Source organism: Hyposmocoma kahamanoa, unplaced genomic scaffold (assembly GCF_003589595.1).
Source record: "Hyposmocoma kahamanoa isolate Upper Pololo Valley unplaced genomic scaffold, ASM358959v1 182, whole genome shotgun sequence".
In the NCBI taxonomy this organism is placed as follows: domain Eukaryota; kingdom Metazoa; phylum Arthropoda; class Insecta; order Lepidoptera; family Cosmopterigidae; genus Hyposmocoma; species Hyposmocoma kahamanoa.
In genome coordinates, this window is record NW_020653713.1 from 2,641,954 (window position 1) to 2,658,676 (window position 16,723).

The 16,723-nt window shown below is 37.5% G+C and overlaps 1 protein-coding gene across 2 annotated transcripts in view; it reads right to left on the reverse strand.

Moving 5' to 3' along the window:
* Nucleotides 1-16,723, reverse strand: part of LOC113226189 (leucine-rich repeat-containing G-protein coupled receptor 5-like) — a 357,361-nt gene that overhangs the window by 18,417 nt on the left and 322,221 nt on the right. For both annotated transcript variants that reach the window (XM_026458727.1, XM_026458726.1), the window contains exon 5: nucleotides 228-287. In XM_026458727.1, coding sequence (XP_026314512.1) covers nucleotides 228-287 — 60 coding nt within the window. The remainder of the gene's footprint in view (nucleotides 1-227; nucleotides 288-16,723) is intronic.

Here is a 16,723-nt window from a genome sequence, read left to right on the forward strand (position 1 = left end):
TTTGTTAAGTTCATTTTGGTATATAAATGGTTACATAATGAATAAACTTGTTTCAATTATTTTATATTAAACATGTGACAGAATTTATGACCTGACTAGGTATATATATATATATTTGCTTGTAAAATAGTTACGACCAAAACGTCAGTTACGGTACCTAGTGAGGTGGTTTATATAGTTAATAGATGTGGTGTTCTAATTTATTTAAAAAATATGAATATATTTACCAAAAAGGTATTGGAGGTAAGGAATGCCGCAACGCGGCACCCCATTCGCAGTGGTGCCATCTGGAACAAAAGCAAAACGATATTAACAAATGAATTTACATTGCCAAATAACAAAGTTTTCAAAATCTGGTTTGTTTGAAGTTATCATACATAGCTGTATAGCACACGTGAGTGTTGCCACAGGATCAATTTGAAATACCCGAAGTCAATTCCTTTATTTTTCTTTGTCACTCAATAATATTTTTTTCTTTTAAAAAATAGAGCGCTTTTGTTCACCATGTCAATTGTTGGGAAGTGATGATCAGGTCGAAGATGGAGTATGCACACCTAAATAATGCCTATTCACTCTCGCCTTGAAAAGGCTCTATTTGTAGCGTTCAGGGAGTAAGTCTGCAGGCAGGGAATTCTACTCGATGCCCGTTCGCCATATAAATGTGGAAGCGGAACGCTATGTGCGAATTCTTGGAATATCAATAACTTAGAGGTATGAATGAGAAATAAAACGCTGCCGAAGGAAATTGTTAATACATTGCCTTTATATTTAAAAACCATTAAAACAAATATTTGGTTTTATTTCAATGACAATCCAGTAAAATACAATATGCTGAAAGCGGCTATCTGCACTCTGCAAAAAGTTTTGAAAATATTATTAATTCTAGTATTGCATTTTGAAGTTGTTAAATAGAACTCTGTGCGCGATACGGATTGAACAAAAGCCGTAAAAAATTTTCTTTACAGTGGTTTTATTTATTTACGCTGCCGAGTGACGCGGGCAGCCTATTACGGTCTACTTATAGAATAATTCGCGCACATGTCACTTTCCCACAAGAAATGCCATTATGGTCGGGCTTGAAAACTAACGGGCGACAACAAAGTCAGAAAAGAAACAACTTTGCGTTATAAAGTTTTTAATAAATGTGGGAAAAAGACATTGTGGTCACACTATATCTTCAGTATATTCCGTACACTGTAAATATTCAATTACGCATGTCTATTAAAGATTTGTAACTGAAAGTGTTAATTCCATTTACAACTACGTTGATTATCAGAATTGTCACTGTAAATTAGTTGGTTATAAGTTTAAAATCATTTCATTAAACTACAACTCATAACAAAGTGATTTCGTAGGCGTAAGTAATTTTAATCCCTTAAAAATAACGCCCTGTTTACTTTGGAGGTGCTGCTATAAATATAAACTTTTTTTCAGTATTTATTTATTAGCAAATATGTAAAGTGATAAATAATAAAAATTGCTGTTGCATATGAACGTACAATGAAACGTGCCAATATATTTGTAGTCTATGGACAAGCGCATGCAACACTTCCTGTCATGGCGTCCTCTCTGTAGTGCATAATTTGTAACACGTATCTTTAGTTATCATTAAATAAATGATTGAATAAACATGCTGATGTTTATTATATAACAGTTGCAATACACGTATCCCGTTAGGGTGTAGCTAAAAACTTAAAAATAGAAAACAAGCAAAGTAATAAATAAAAATATAAATTGAAAATTACACAACAAAAATATTAAATTGTTTTTAATGATATAATAAAATATCTAAAATTTTTCATGCTATAACATTGATTATGCCATTTTCTGTATAAAACAAATACTAAAATTGATTAAAGTTAATAAAAATTGCAGTTCTATTACACTTGCAAATGTGAAATAAATAAAGGTATTATAAAATGCACTTACCTACATATAAAAGAAAAAATACTTAAAAAAAAAGTACAAATCCTTTTGTCCATGGACGTTCAATAGATTAAGCGCTTTTCGGTTTTGCATCCGTTACTGCATTACTACCTAAAGGAAGGGAAATTCTGCTCGTGCAATCGAATATTTTTTTTTACCCATTTGCTTTTTACTTCTTCAAGAAGATCAAACATTTCTTTACCAACCCCTTATACAAGAGATTTTTGAAGATTTTTTTAATTTCCTCCGTTGCAATATTGATTTAATTCCCCCTTTATGTTATTTTAGATCAAGAGTTGAAAAATGTATATCGGATACTATACGTGTTCTATTTAGTTCAGTTGATATTAAAAAAAAAATCATTAGTATATGTTACCTACTGAACTTTTTTCTATCGTGAAAATTTTTATGAATTGTGTTTTCACACCGTATAGTAATCAGTATATCCTCAAATTTATATGTTTTTCCAAAGTGATTGTTTCAACATTCTCACTGTAATGTGGAATTAACCAAGCCATTTGAGGTTCTATAAACTCTATGTAAAATTTTATGAAGTTTATCATCCAGCATTAATGAATATTGGCTTTATAGAAATAATAAAAGAAACAAAAAAATAATAATTAAAATAGGCTTTAATCGGCATGCATAAATTTCAAACAAAAAACTAATAAAAAAAAGAAGCATACACAATAATAAAATAAAACCATGTCAAAAGGGTCCATGACTCAGCCTCTGAGGACTATATTCATTACGCCCTCGCTGTTATTCTGTCATGCCCCGTCATAACATGGAACACCACAATGGAAGAATAATAGAAGGTTCATATCACTTTGGTTGGTAGTAGTATAGGACTTGTCGGTCTTCTCCAAGCCGTGTGTATACTTGTACAACGTTTTTAGTTCTAAGTTAACAAGTAGTGTATATATATGTATTCGTATGTAAAAGTTATCACGCCTATATATATTACAATGTGATAAAAAGACAAGATTTCCGCTCTTTGTCTTAGTTTTAAGCTTAGTTAAGCTAGTAGCAGTAGAGCTGCTTGTGAAAGAGTTCGTCCAGGTAAGTACTGCCACCTTACCTAATTCTGCCGCCAAGCAACAATATGAGCATTACTGCGTTTCTGTTTTGAAGGGTAAGGGTGTTGGTGAAATTATAGGCACATAGGACTTGCTAACTTATGTATGTCTTAGGCTGCTAACAGATTGACTTGTGGGCATGAAGTTGGTTATGACTTCACGCATTCACTGCAGACATGCTGTCAATCTGTTAGCAGCCTTAGGGTGACGGACGCTTTGGCATTGCTCCTCAGAACTTTGCGACTAGAAGCTTTGAGTCGCACTGCAAATGTTATGGACAGGCGTGTCGCTTACCACCAGGCGCAATTGTTCGTCCCGTCACTTGGTATTATAAAAAAAACAATGTTTTTTATTCAGTGCCTCTACCATAGGCTACTTCACACTTTTGTATAAACAATTGTACAGCAACCCTAGCGGTCACAATGGAAACTAACATTTTAAATGCAAACATCTTACGTAGTCGCTAGTGACAACTGTCGCTGGAAACCATAGAGTATATAACTAGAAATAGAGACGAAACACGGTCCATCCATCCCTGGCAACTCATCAGTCAAATGGTACACATTAGAAAGCTGCAACAGTACAGCGCTAACAACTGACCTGTGTGTACGTCTCCGTATATTCCGAAAATATTCTGTATTTATTGTAATAAGATAATATCTCTAATTATGGGGGGCTGTTCCATTCGGTGGTGTGGGAAAAACAGCAAAACATCTTTCTACAAAACAAACGGAATCACATTTCATCGGTAATTAAATATAAATTTTCGTTAAGTATAGCAAATCTCGAGTTAAACTGGTCGATTTGAAATGAAACAATTGACGACACTCATCAATTGTTTCGAATTCGGGTTGGCCAATCGGAGCGCAGTTTGATTTGGCAGAATAGTTTTTAAACAAATTGAACGACATTTCGTCTCTATTTCTGGGTATATACTCGATGCTGAGAACTCATGGTACCGATGCTGACTTGGGAAATGCATCGTAATATACTTGACAAATACCATCACACCTATCTCACAATGCAATAAAGAGAGAGGATTTCCACTGTAACAAACGTCTTTCTTAGGTTTTTCTTAACATCCGCTTTTTCTATGGCCACATGTCTACTACACACGAGTTCCTATGATTATAACATTTTCATTAGATGGGGCACAATCACGTAATTGTCAGGAAACACTGTGTAAAGAGTTGGGCTGCCATTACTGACCATCCATTTCAGTGAATTTCAAATGACAGCGAGTTTCAAAGCTTTGACTCCCACTAATACAGGAGAATACGTATTTTGTGCAGTATTTTTACTCATTCATTATTAATACTTTGAACTATTCATGCTAAATAGGCTTTATGCTTTGAACTTTGAAAAAGAGAAGGTATTTGTGTGCATGTTACGGTATTACTCCTCATCACATTTGTGAACCGATTTCAGTGATGCTTTTTTGTTGGAAAAACGGTACCTCAGCAGTGAACCCATTCAAATTTCAGGAAAATATTCCACCTCTAAGGGCGGCAAATTAAGGTATAAATCCGGTTTATTGGATTCCACCCACTTTCCTTTAATCGATTTCAATAAAACTTGGCAAATTCATGTAACTAACACAGAAAAATCAGATAGGCAAACTTTTGTGGGTGGTTTTTTCGTAAAAAAGTTATATATTGCAACTATGTCAAATCAGGTGGGCATTTTCTAAAAGGGGTTAAAACTGGCGTCCCCACAATGGCTCTGGTAATAATGCAGCAAAATAGAATAGTAGACGAATAGCCTAAGCTAGCAGCGAATTCCCTATGAATGGCTACAGCCATTATTCACCGGCCGTGTACATTCTTCCCGTATTCGGCCACGAACTATGCGCACACCGCACCGCACGGCACACGTTATGCTAAACACCCACGAAACTTTCCGCATTACTGTTACCGTGTGAAAATGCCATTACGTGACTAAATCCACGTAGGCAAGTATTTGGATTTGTCTTGTGTCACAAGATAATATATCATTTGGTTATTTAGTGGATTTTTCTTTACATTGTACATGAAACGTCGCGTTGTTTCTGTTTCTAACCTATATATGTAGGTTAACTGCACTAGGTTCCGTCTGCCTCATCCACGCTCCCAAATACAGTAAGTAATAGTTGGAGGAGTTTGGAAGTCACAACAGAGCGAAATGGTGTATTATCATATTTACGCTTCTCGCGTGAGGTTGTAGAGGCAGAACTTGCTTTTCGGCAGTGGAATCGCGTCCAAAAAGCCTCTCCGGGTTGCGTAGTTTGAATACCGCTACACGGCGAATGTTGCGGAATTCCCCCTTCAAGTTGGGAACTTAAAACTTTTAGTGGCCCTGGTTTACTGCACGCCCACCGCGGTCATTACGACGGTGAGACGCGAAATTTCTGTTTAAAAGTAATTTGCAATGTCACTACAGTGGCCTAAACACCCCGAAGGCAGAAAATAGCGAACACCGAAATTCGAAAACAAGAACATTTACAAATTCGAAGCGGAACGGTAATGACGTTGCTAGTTTTGCAGAAAAATAATCATTTGGCGAAAGAAGCGCCTTTTAGTAACTACTTACCTTCTTTGTGATACTGAAAGCGGCGCTTTCTGAAGTCCTTTCATGGGAGTGTCCGTATTGTTCACTTTTTGCTTGAAATAATAGACCACCTATTGTTTCATCTATGCTATTCACGTAAAAATTTAGCTGTTCGCTTTTATCTTTAAAAAACGTTGACTAATAAATACTTATACCTACAGTTAAGCGTTCCCTACCTTAATCCTGTTAATGTCCTAAATTATAGCATTGGCTTAATTCGAAAACTCGTTAAACTAATCTTTACGGGTTTTAAACAGTTAAACGAATTCGCAAAAAGGATTATGTCTCGTGCGCTATCATTTCAATCCGAGCTCTGCGTTTCAACTAAAGTCTAAATTAATAAGTCCACTAAGTAGATGAGGCCCAGAAAATATTATACCCTGAAGATTTTCCAATTTGGTTTCCTAGCGCTGTACTGTCGATAATATACAATTTTATGTTATGATAGCACAGTCTATTTATTACACAGATAATTCAATGAGAACTCAAATGTTAGAACGTATTCATTTATTTAATAAGGCTTACCAAGTAAATATATACAGATACGTTAAATATGTATAAAAACGAAACATTTAAAACTAGTACTATATATATGCATTTAAATTAAAGGTAATAAAATGCACTGCATTCCATAAAGATATTATTTTGAAAGCACGAGAGTATGACCAATTTGTCTATATATGTAACATTGCATATAACTAGATCAAATCAAATAGCGTCTCTTAGCGTATTCTATCGCCTGTACCACGGTGAGTGCTCTGAAGAGTTATTTAACCTTATCCCTTCCTCTCCTTTCCATCAGCGGACCACCCGTGCCGGACTGCGTTGCCACAGTTGGACGGTCAGTTTACCGTCCCGCACTAAAAAGTTTGGCAATTCGTTTTTATGCCGAACCATCAAATTGTGGAACCAACTCCCGGCGCATGTATTCCCCTCTATAACATCGGGTCCTTCAAACGTAGTGTGAAGAAGCATTTGGCCAGACCGGCAAAATGATAGTGACGGAGTGAAGATATTTATGTCTTCCATCCGTTACTCTCATCTCTGGACTGTATTCGCACTTTCCATCAGGCGCGGTGCAGTCATTTTGCCGAGTCACAATAAAAAAAAATTCATATTCATATGTAATTGTCTATTTGTGTGTCCATGGCACCCGCGACACAGGGTTTCCCTAGTGCGGGGCTATGTCGAGTGTGTGCGTTATTATTACTATTACTATATTCAACAATTTGTATTCCTACAAATAGCAAAACCAGATAAAATCAAGCAAAACAAAATCAGGTAGCACGCTAAAGACTGTTAACTCCACTACTAAAATATTTGTGGATGACATTCTTGAAGCTGTGATATTTATCACTAAAAATATCCAATTCACAATTTAAAAAAATTTCATTGTATTTTCTCACAGTGGAGTAAAGTGGAGACATGCTGCGCCTGTCCATAACAGTTGCAGAGCTTTAAATCACAAAGATCTGAGGGGCACTCCATTGCGCCCGTCACCTTGAGACTAAGTTGACGAGTCCTATGAGCCTGTAACTTACTCAACTCACATGATTGCTTGGCGATAGAAATAGTTAAGTTGGCAGTACTTCCATGGACGAACTCTTACACAAGAAGCTTTACTGTTACTAAATAATAAAACAGGTGAAATTTCTTTACTCAACTCTGTATTAGGCAGACCAGCGCGCAAGGCAGCACACAACGCGACAAAGCCTCAGCATGAAAAACCTTTAGCAAACATTATTCGTTCGTTAATAGAAACTGCACTACATCACGTGAAAGCGAAGGTTCGCCTGCCCCCTTTCAAAGGCTGACCCTCTAAAAAATCCTTTGCTTTTAGTACGAGCTTTCTTTACAACGCTGTTTGGTTGCTGTGTTATTAACCACCTTGTTAAGAAGCTAACGTAGAACTTAATGGCTTTTAAAAAAGCATTTATGATGCAAGTGTAGAACGATCCTGTGTTGTACATAATAGTATCCATGGCTCAAACAAAGAAATTGCTCTTTTAGGGTCTCACTACATTGTTCGGCACGGAATAGCATTAAGCCAGTCAGACAAAAACTGTTATTTTCAACCGACTTCAAAAAAGGAGGCAGTTCTCAATTTTTTTATTGTATGTATGTTACGCGATTTGTGATCTGATTTTGATGATTCTTTTTTTATTGGAAAAAAGGTATCTCAATATTGGCCCCATTGAAATTTGAAGAAATGTTTCACCTCTAAAGGTGGCAAACTAGGGGATGATTACGATTTCACGCACTTCCGCTAACCGATACCCGTAATTCCACGAATTTTGAGGTCAGTTTCTTTTTTATAAAAAAAAAGACGATTGTAATTATCATGTAAAAAGAGCGAAAAAAATGTGTGTTGTGCGTCGGCGGTCCAAGCGAAAACTTTACAAAAGCTATCTCCGATTCCGAGTCAATAAGGGCGAGAGTAAACCGGCGGACGTCAGCAGGACATTGATTTTATCAATGCATATATTTATGCTATTGCAATTGAAATAAGGTATAAACTTCAATGCTCTGCGACGAAGAGAGAAATGCGCGTTGAAGCATTGCATTTATACCTTATTTCAATGTATATTTTTAATAGCAGCAGAGCACCTTGTGAAATAGTCTATCCACGGAAGTGCCTTGCCCATTTCTGCCGTCAAGCAGTAATGCGAGTATTCCTGCATTTTGGTTTTGAAGGGTGCAGGTGAAATTACAGGTACATGAGACTTGTCGACTTATGTCTCAGGGTGGCGGGCGCAGTGGCAGTGTCTCTCATATCTTTGCGATTTAAAGCTCTGAGTGGTACTGCGACTGCTAAGGACAGGCGTGTCGCTTACCATCAGGCGTACGACTTATTCGTCCCGTCACTTAGTATCATAATAACTAAAAAGTCGTTGAAAAACCAAGTACAAAGACACGACGCAAGCACATAGAAAAATTCGTGAGGTCCGTTGGTTCGTTCCGTGGCTTAGTTGGTATAGCGTCTGGCACGGTATGCAAGAAGACGTCGGTTCGAATCCGACCGGATCGAAGGAATTTTTTCTGAGTGTTTTTTCTGAGTGTTCGATCTTTGTATTAATAATTATAACAAACTAGTGGAGTAATTTCACAAAAAATAATTGAATATCAATTCAATAAAAATTTAATCATAATAACTTCTTTTTTTTTTAAACCGCCTTGAAAAGCTCGTGGAATTACATCTATTTGCCAAGTTTTATTGAAAGCGTTTACCGGATTCATAGGGCTAGTTTGCTACCCTTTAGAGGTGGAATATATTCTTCAAGAATTAATAGTACCAATACTGAGGTACCCTTTTTCTAAAAAAAAAGAATAATTAAAATCGGGTCACAAACGCCGGAATTATCGCGTAACATACGTATGTATATAAAAAAGTACAATCGAATTAATGACATCCTCCTTTCTTTGCAGTAATAAATTTAATAGCATAAAATAATTGATAAAGGATTGAGGAAATCAACCTCTGCTTTCCTGTTCGTCGGTTTGAGCCGGCGCGTGGTGTGTTGACTCCCTAAAACACTAAACATAAGATAACGAATAAAGATAAAGAAACGATAATGAAAAAGAATGTTTTACTTTCTTAACATCACCTCATTACACTGTCCGTTGTACCACGATTGCATCAGCTAAGGTTAACAACGCGTTATGGTTTTTCTTATTGACCACGACGTGTAGATGTCAAATACCATTAGAGCTACGACTCGAACTTCGTATTGTGGTCTTTGAAGTTAGTTTCTTTATAATCTCAGTATAGAGTACTAAAAAAACCGACCTCAAAAGTACGTGGAATTACGTCCATTTGCTAAGTTTCATTGAAATATCCCCTAGTTTGCCACTATAGAAGACTTGACACTGGAGATAATAAAGATAGGTTCTCACTACGACACTACTCAAAGTATATCGAGGGAAATACGCCTTGAATTGGAGAAATAGCAAAATCAACTAAATAATTGCTAAATTTAATTGCTCCTAAATTAAAGTTAGGTGCTATTTATAAAAAATAATCTTCATGCGTAAACAGCCACCCTTAGAGGTGGATGATTTCCTTCAAAATGAAATGGGACCACTATGGAAGTACCCCCTTTCCAACAAAAAAAGAATCATGAAAATCGGTTCACAAATATCGGAGTTATCGCGTAACATACATACAAAAAAAAAGAAAAAAAAGAACATACAGTCGAATTGAGAACCTCCTCCTTTTTTGAAGTCGGTTAAAAACATTTATAACACGAATAATGTGTTATGAATGTTTTTACGGAGACCACAACGCACTGTAGACTTTAATTTTCGCTCAATTAAAGTTTTCGTTCTTTGAGCTTAACATAATATACAAATGAAAAGTAAATATCATTTTTCGTATCTAAATTGTTTATCTTTTGGAACAAACTTACGTTTCGGGATCCTTATAGGTAAAGTTATCAAGCGGTTGAAGCTATCTGTATAAATATAAAATCATAAAATCTCTACAGTATATACAACTTTTAAAAGTTCTCCTAGAAGTTATTGTCGGCAGAGCTTTCTGAAGCCAAGAGTGGTTTAAATCTCTGTCCCTTCCCAAGGATTACGGAGACATAGAGACGTTTTGTCACGGATATTGACTCTAGAGAACCTTTCACAAAAAGGGTAGCTTTGTTCTTGGTCTCCCCTCACTCTTTTTGCTTGAAGTATTTAGTTTTTTTTTTTAATGTAAAGTAGGTGTTTTATAGAAATAATCAAATTAATCAAAAATGACAGTAGAGCTCCTTGTGAAAGAGTCTGTCCAGGGTAGTACTACCACCTTACCTATTTCTGCCGCCAAGCAGTAATGTTCGCAATATACCGCGTTCCGGTTTTGAGGGGTAGGGGTGCTGATGAAATCACAAGCACTAGGGTCTTTTCAATTTATAACTCAGGGTGACGGGCGCAGTAGCAGTGCACTTTGAACGGCTCTACCACTGTTATGGACAGGCGAGACGCTTACCACCAGGTGCACGTCTAGGTCGTCCCGTCATTAAGTACTTTAAAAAAGTAGCACTGTCACCGTCCGTAACCATGAGACGTATAGTTGGCAAGTCCCCTTCAAAACCGGAAGATTATTACTGCTTGGCAGCGTAAATGGATGTATTACCATATTCCTCAACTGATTTATAGGTAAAATTTTGTTTTCTCTGCATATAAGTAGGAATAGTAAATATGGACACTTAAATGGGCACGACATGTACCGTTTACTAAATTCCAAATAGCCCGAAGGCATGTTTGAACCCATCTCTATCCCAAACAAGTCCCCGAGTGCGGTGGTTGTGAAGCACACTAACGTCTCTAACCCGGGTTTGCGAGCCCTAAACACACGGAAAAGTGTTTTAAAATACCCATTCGCAACGAAATGGATATGTTATAGTGTATTGGAAAAAGGGAGGGCTCGAAGGGCCGGTCTTATTTACAGAGTAAATGTGACGGTTAACGGCGGAGTCGATGCCAAGGAAATCGAACGAAAAAGGGAATTCGTTATCAATATGGAAGCTTAGAAAGAGCACCTCGAAACAACATTCTTAATAGCAGTAAAAACAAATCGAATTCTGTGAGTCCTAAGGCCCGAAGTTATTTTCACTGGTCTGTTATATGCTATATATTTCTTACTGTTCACGGTTTTTGTCAAACGTGTCTCCGGATTCCTTTCTCTTTCGTCTCGTTCTTTTGAGCAACGACGAGTGATAAATTATTGTAACGCCTACATAAATCTAACAGAAATATAAATGTGAAGACGATATGTACCTTTGAAATGTTGAGATTAAAAAAAAACATATTCCTGAAAATAAGCTATTATCTCTCGTTGGTGAACAAAGGAGGCGATACCTGAACCTAATCGTAGTATCTCGTGATGTTTCAACATCGTTCGTGTTTTATCAAGCCATCCGAGTTTTACTGCGAGACGGCAATCCCGCAAATTAACCTACCCGAGCTTCGTGCTGGGATGTGATCCCTAATTTTCAGATACATCTCGAGGAATAAATAGGGGATTAGGGGCGGCGCCGGGCGCGTAAATAACCTCGCGTCACGGCACACAGCCACCAGCTACCAGGAGATAAGGAGCGGGGTGAAATTGCCCTCGGCAGAGCTTCTTACGAATCGCGTCAAGGGGTAAGCGATAGCGAGAGATAACTTCGATGGCTCCATAGTGAAGCGCTATCAATGGCGCATCACGCGGAACTTACACGATTTTGGAGGGACGCGATTTTCGGGCTCGATAATGATCTTTAGGAAATATACGACCAGCTTTACGTAACGACCATCGCTATAGCTCAAGAGATTTAACTTCACCGTATTATTATCGAAAGAAAGGACCGCCTTTTGTTATTCCTTCTACAGAGAAGTGGTCCTGAACCTCAACTAGTTACGTATAGTGCTACATGAGACCCGGAAATCTCTTGCTCCTTTCATTCACGCCATCTCGAGTGTTACTGTATGAGTTACAACGGCTTTTTGTTCCAAACAAAAGGCTTTTAACGCGGCTGAATAGTAGAAACATTGTGCGTGCACGCAGATACGGCATTGTTCCAACATCTCGCGAGCTAAGACTTCTTATGACGTGTAATACGGCGATAGGAAAGGCGTAACGTACAGGAAATGCTCACAAGTTTATGGCTTTCGTCGTATTGAGGAATTATAACTTTTGAGAACACACAACATTGTACGTTGTGTAATAATTTCATGCGAGGGCAGCGAAAATTCAGCGAATCCTGTCGTTAAGCCGTTGTCAACATCTTCGAAGGATTTGTTTACGTACTTCCTGTTGATGTGAATAAAATAACGTAATCCCAATTACTGTTCCACGAATAACATAGTTGACGATATAAAAATTGCCCGACCGCTACCGACAAAGTCCGGTTTATGGCCTCCGCAAGGAATTGTAAGAAAATGTCACAGGTCAAGTGTACTTGTGTTTAAAGTACAATAAAAAATGTCCCTGGACGGTACTAACCCCAGGGTGTTATAAAATAAATCCTGAAATCAGTGACAGCATCAAGTGGCCACGGTTGCTAAGCGAGGTCTTTCTTAAGCCCGTTCTAGCTTCTGATATCCTCAGACTTTCCAGCTACGGCATTAACTTATACCTAAGTATTTTGTGCTATTTTTAAAGAGCTTAGGCTTACGTATAAAATTCACCTCATGAAAGATACTTTCTGGAGAATATTAACTACTTTATACTACAGATAACTTTAAAGTGCTTTTGCTCCAGTAAACTGAAACGTGGCTATAGGCTAATGGTTGCTATTAAACTAGTGCTAGATCGAAGTTTTTGTTCCATATTCAAGCTATTAAACGCTCCACTGCTACGCACGTGTCTCCTCCAAGAAGAGGGTTAAGGCTGTCCCAATTCACATGATCGTAGAAAATAACGGAGTTCAGATAATGTACGTGAAATAATTAATAATTTGCAAATGTATAACAACGACTTTATGATTATGGCATATGTTATGATTAACACACAGTGGGTATGGTAATGCATTATACTTATAAACACTAGTTCGCAACGATGGAACCGAAAAATAGCATTACTATCATGCGTTTAGCAGTATAGTGGGCTATACTGCTAAACACGTCTCTCTAAAACAAAAGTTTCAGCTATAGTCCGCCACGCTACTGGCGCAACGTGGTTTTCAAAAGAATGGGATGGAACGGAACTTGACATGCAAGTTTCATCACGTTCTTAAATCGTCACGTTGCTAAATCCATTAGCAACGGTAACCTATCACAAACTCGAATTTTTTTTCGAACGTTTGTTCGAATTTTCATTACACCGAAAACCGAATTATAACGAAACCGTTGTTCTTTCAGGATATGTTGGATGTGTATCGCAAAGACACGATTAGGTTCGATTAGGTTAGGTTTAGTAAGTTTTAAAAAAAATGTTTCCTTTCAAAATTGCTTTCGAGGTTATGAAATTTCGACCAAACGTTATTTCTGGAAAATGTCATTTCGGACTACTGATAGGTAACCTACTAAATAAATAAATACAATTATAGAATGTTTTCTGTTTTAATTACAATTTCTTTTTAATTTTTATACATTCTACGTGTAATGCAACACAGACAGCCTCTACTAATTGCTTGGTGTTTAGTATACACTCCGCTTGCCGGTCTGATGCAGCAAGCGAATAGCTTTAGGTGAAGACTGAAAAGCAGCAGTGCTGAGTCTTCATTTTTTTTGTCCGCATTAAGGCGCATTTATACGACATGAATATCATCGCGCTCACCCCGCGCGGTCGAAGAGTGGAGTCCGCGCTGCCGCCGCGCAGCGACCGCGTTAGACGCACTGTCATGGCAAAATACGCTCTATTAGTTTAGCTTTTACGTTTTAACCTAAATGAGCGTCCCGGACACGCGGGCGAGCCTGGCTTGCTGGTCCGCACGGCTGCCGCGCGGTTGTATTATTCAGAGGAATTTAAATGTTGTTGCCTAGTAAATAGAATTCAGATTCGCGATTAATGTACATGAAGCCTGGTTACTGGGCGCTTACGGTTCTTTTCTTTTAATTGTTTTCGCGATTGTTACACATAGGAAATGAAACTATTTTACCGGATTTAAATCGCGTATATTTGTTTTTTCAAATAAACCGACGTTTCGGGCCCTTTACAGGTCCCATGGTCACGGTTGACACCTGTTCGTAAAACTATGTAAAAGTCACAGGTATATGGTGTAACAGGGATTGAAACTAACGTGTAGTGCTAACAATAATTACTGCTTGGCGGCAGAAATAAGTAATGTGTTTTTTAACAACGCGCACACACTCATGACCTAAGGAAACCCTGTATCGCAGGTGCCATGGACTAACACATAGACAACCACAAATTACACCCAAACTCACGAGAGAAATAAATGTAGGCTATATAAAAAATTTCTCCCTGCCCGGGAATCGAGCTTGCGACCTCTGCGTGGCAGTCCAGCATGGGAACCGTTCGGCCACGGAGACAGTTAGATTTGCCACCTATTTCTGCCGCCAAGCACAAGTCCTTCCCTGGACAAACACTTTTAGAAGGATCTCTACAGTAACTAGTGAACTACGTCCTTAGTACCGAAATCTAACAAGTCACAAGTATGAATAATGATCGAATAATATATTCTTACAAGATTCCTATATGTATGCCGATACGTTTCCCATACCGTACCGGCTCTATTAATGCGCCGCGAACGCCACCCGGCCAATCAGAACCCTTGAATTATTTACGTAATTTTACTCTCGCTTGCTCTGACACACTGACTGTCTGACACTGAAACATACAAACTAGATACGAGCCAAAAAACAGTAACGCTAGTGTAAATAGAACGAATGTAAATTAACTTATTTTAACTTGCCGAAAACTCCAAGTGTCTTAAGAATTAAAGTTTGTTAGAATATGTTGTCTGTTTCTAAGTAAAGCTAATCAACATATTAGCATAACAGATACGGTGTACGCACGTAAGTACACGAGTACTGCGTGGGTAACTAATGTACAAAACTCTTAGGTATTCTGGTATGTGAACAGGCTTGCCAGACTTAAGAGATATCTTGTACGTGTACGATAATTTCAACGGAGCAAATGTATTCTCGTTCGAGTAAGTACGGGAATTTTATATTTCTTTGCTATTTTTTTTTACCAAATTTTATACCTATTGTACCAGCGTAATGTCGAATACTGATGTGTGTTGCTTTGATTTCAGAGTAACAGACGAAACTAGGAGCCACATCGTTGTTGCTATGCAGTGTTTCTTATCACAACTAACGTAACCGCTCTCTTAGTGAAATTGAGTTATTAACACAATAATATTTAGGAAATAAAACTATTTTTCCGGATTTAAATCGCGTATATTTGTTTTTTCAAACAAACCGACGTTTTGGGCCCTTTACAGGTCCCATGGTCACGGTTGACTGAGGTGGTACAGTCTTCAACCAGTTATGTCTAATATTAATGCAAACCACCCTATTTTTTCACTATAGTTACAATAGTTATTAATTAAATACCTTATTTTTAATTTTACAAAGAAAACATTCCAATTTACGCTACATTAAGTTTTACAAATTATTTTATTGAATGAATTTTTATTAAGTTTAATTTATTATTAATTATTAATAGAAATTAGAATAAACTAAAACATATTAATTAGTACTGCAGTCTTATGTCTGTTTGGGATTTTTCATTAGAGGAACTACTGGATCCCAAACTGGTGGTACGGAGAAACCATCTTCCCTGTTGAAATTAGGGTGTTTTTTAATTTCAATGGCCTCTCGATTTAAATCCGGAAAAATAGTTTCATTTCCTATGTGTAACAATCGCGAAAACCTAAGAACTCGATACAATAATATTTGTTTTTTTTTATAATACCAAGCGATGGGACGAACGAGTTGTGCGTCTGGTGGTAAACAACACGCCAGAACAGTCGCAGAGCTACTCAGAGCATTAAATCATATTGATCTGAGGGGCACTACCACTGCGCCAAGCAGTAATGTCAGCATAACTGTGTTATGCTATGCTAAAGGTTGTGTTGTGTTATGCTAAGAGAGCTGGTGAAATTACAGGCACAAACTTATGTTTCAGGTTTTTGTGATTTAAAGCTCTGAGTAGCACTGCAACTTTTATGGACAAGCGTGTAGATTACCATTAGGCGCAAGACTTGTTCGTCCTGTCAATTGATATTATAAAAAAAAAATGTTTGGAAGGACCCCAGAATACGTAGCGGTGTTGGACAATATCGTTATAAAACCTGTACGTTACAGACGCTTCTCAACCTTTGAATAACGTTCAACTATTCTTAAAGGAGAGATATCGCTGAAATTCCACACTTACTACTAGCTGTAAGATCAATTGTAACGTGTAAGATCCCTTTAGTCTTACAGTACCCTAAATTCCGCTATAAAGCGGATTAGATCCGCTGAATGGGCGTCCTTAGTAGCCTCTGTAGAGTCTTGAAAATGCCACCAAGAAAGGAGCCTAATCGCCTGGTACGTTGGTGCACAGACACTGACTAATTTATATTCATTGCAATTTGTTCACGTTTGTTCTATTTATGAATTGAAACATGGAATGTCAAAAAGTAAATAAAGAATTGTTTTTTTTTTGGCAAGACTGGAGTGGCTGATTTTGACCTTGTATCCCTAATTGA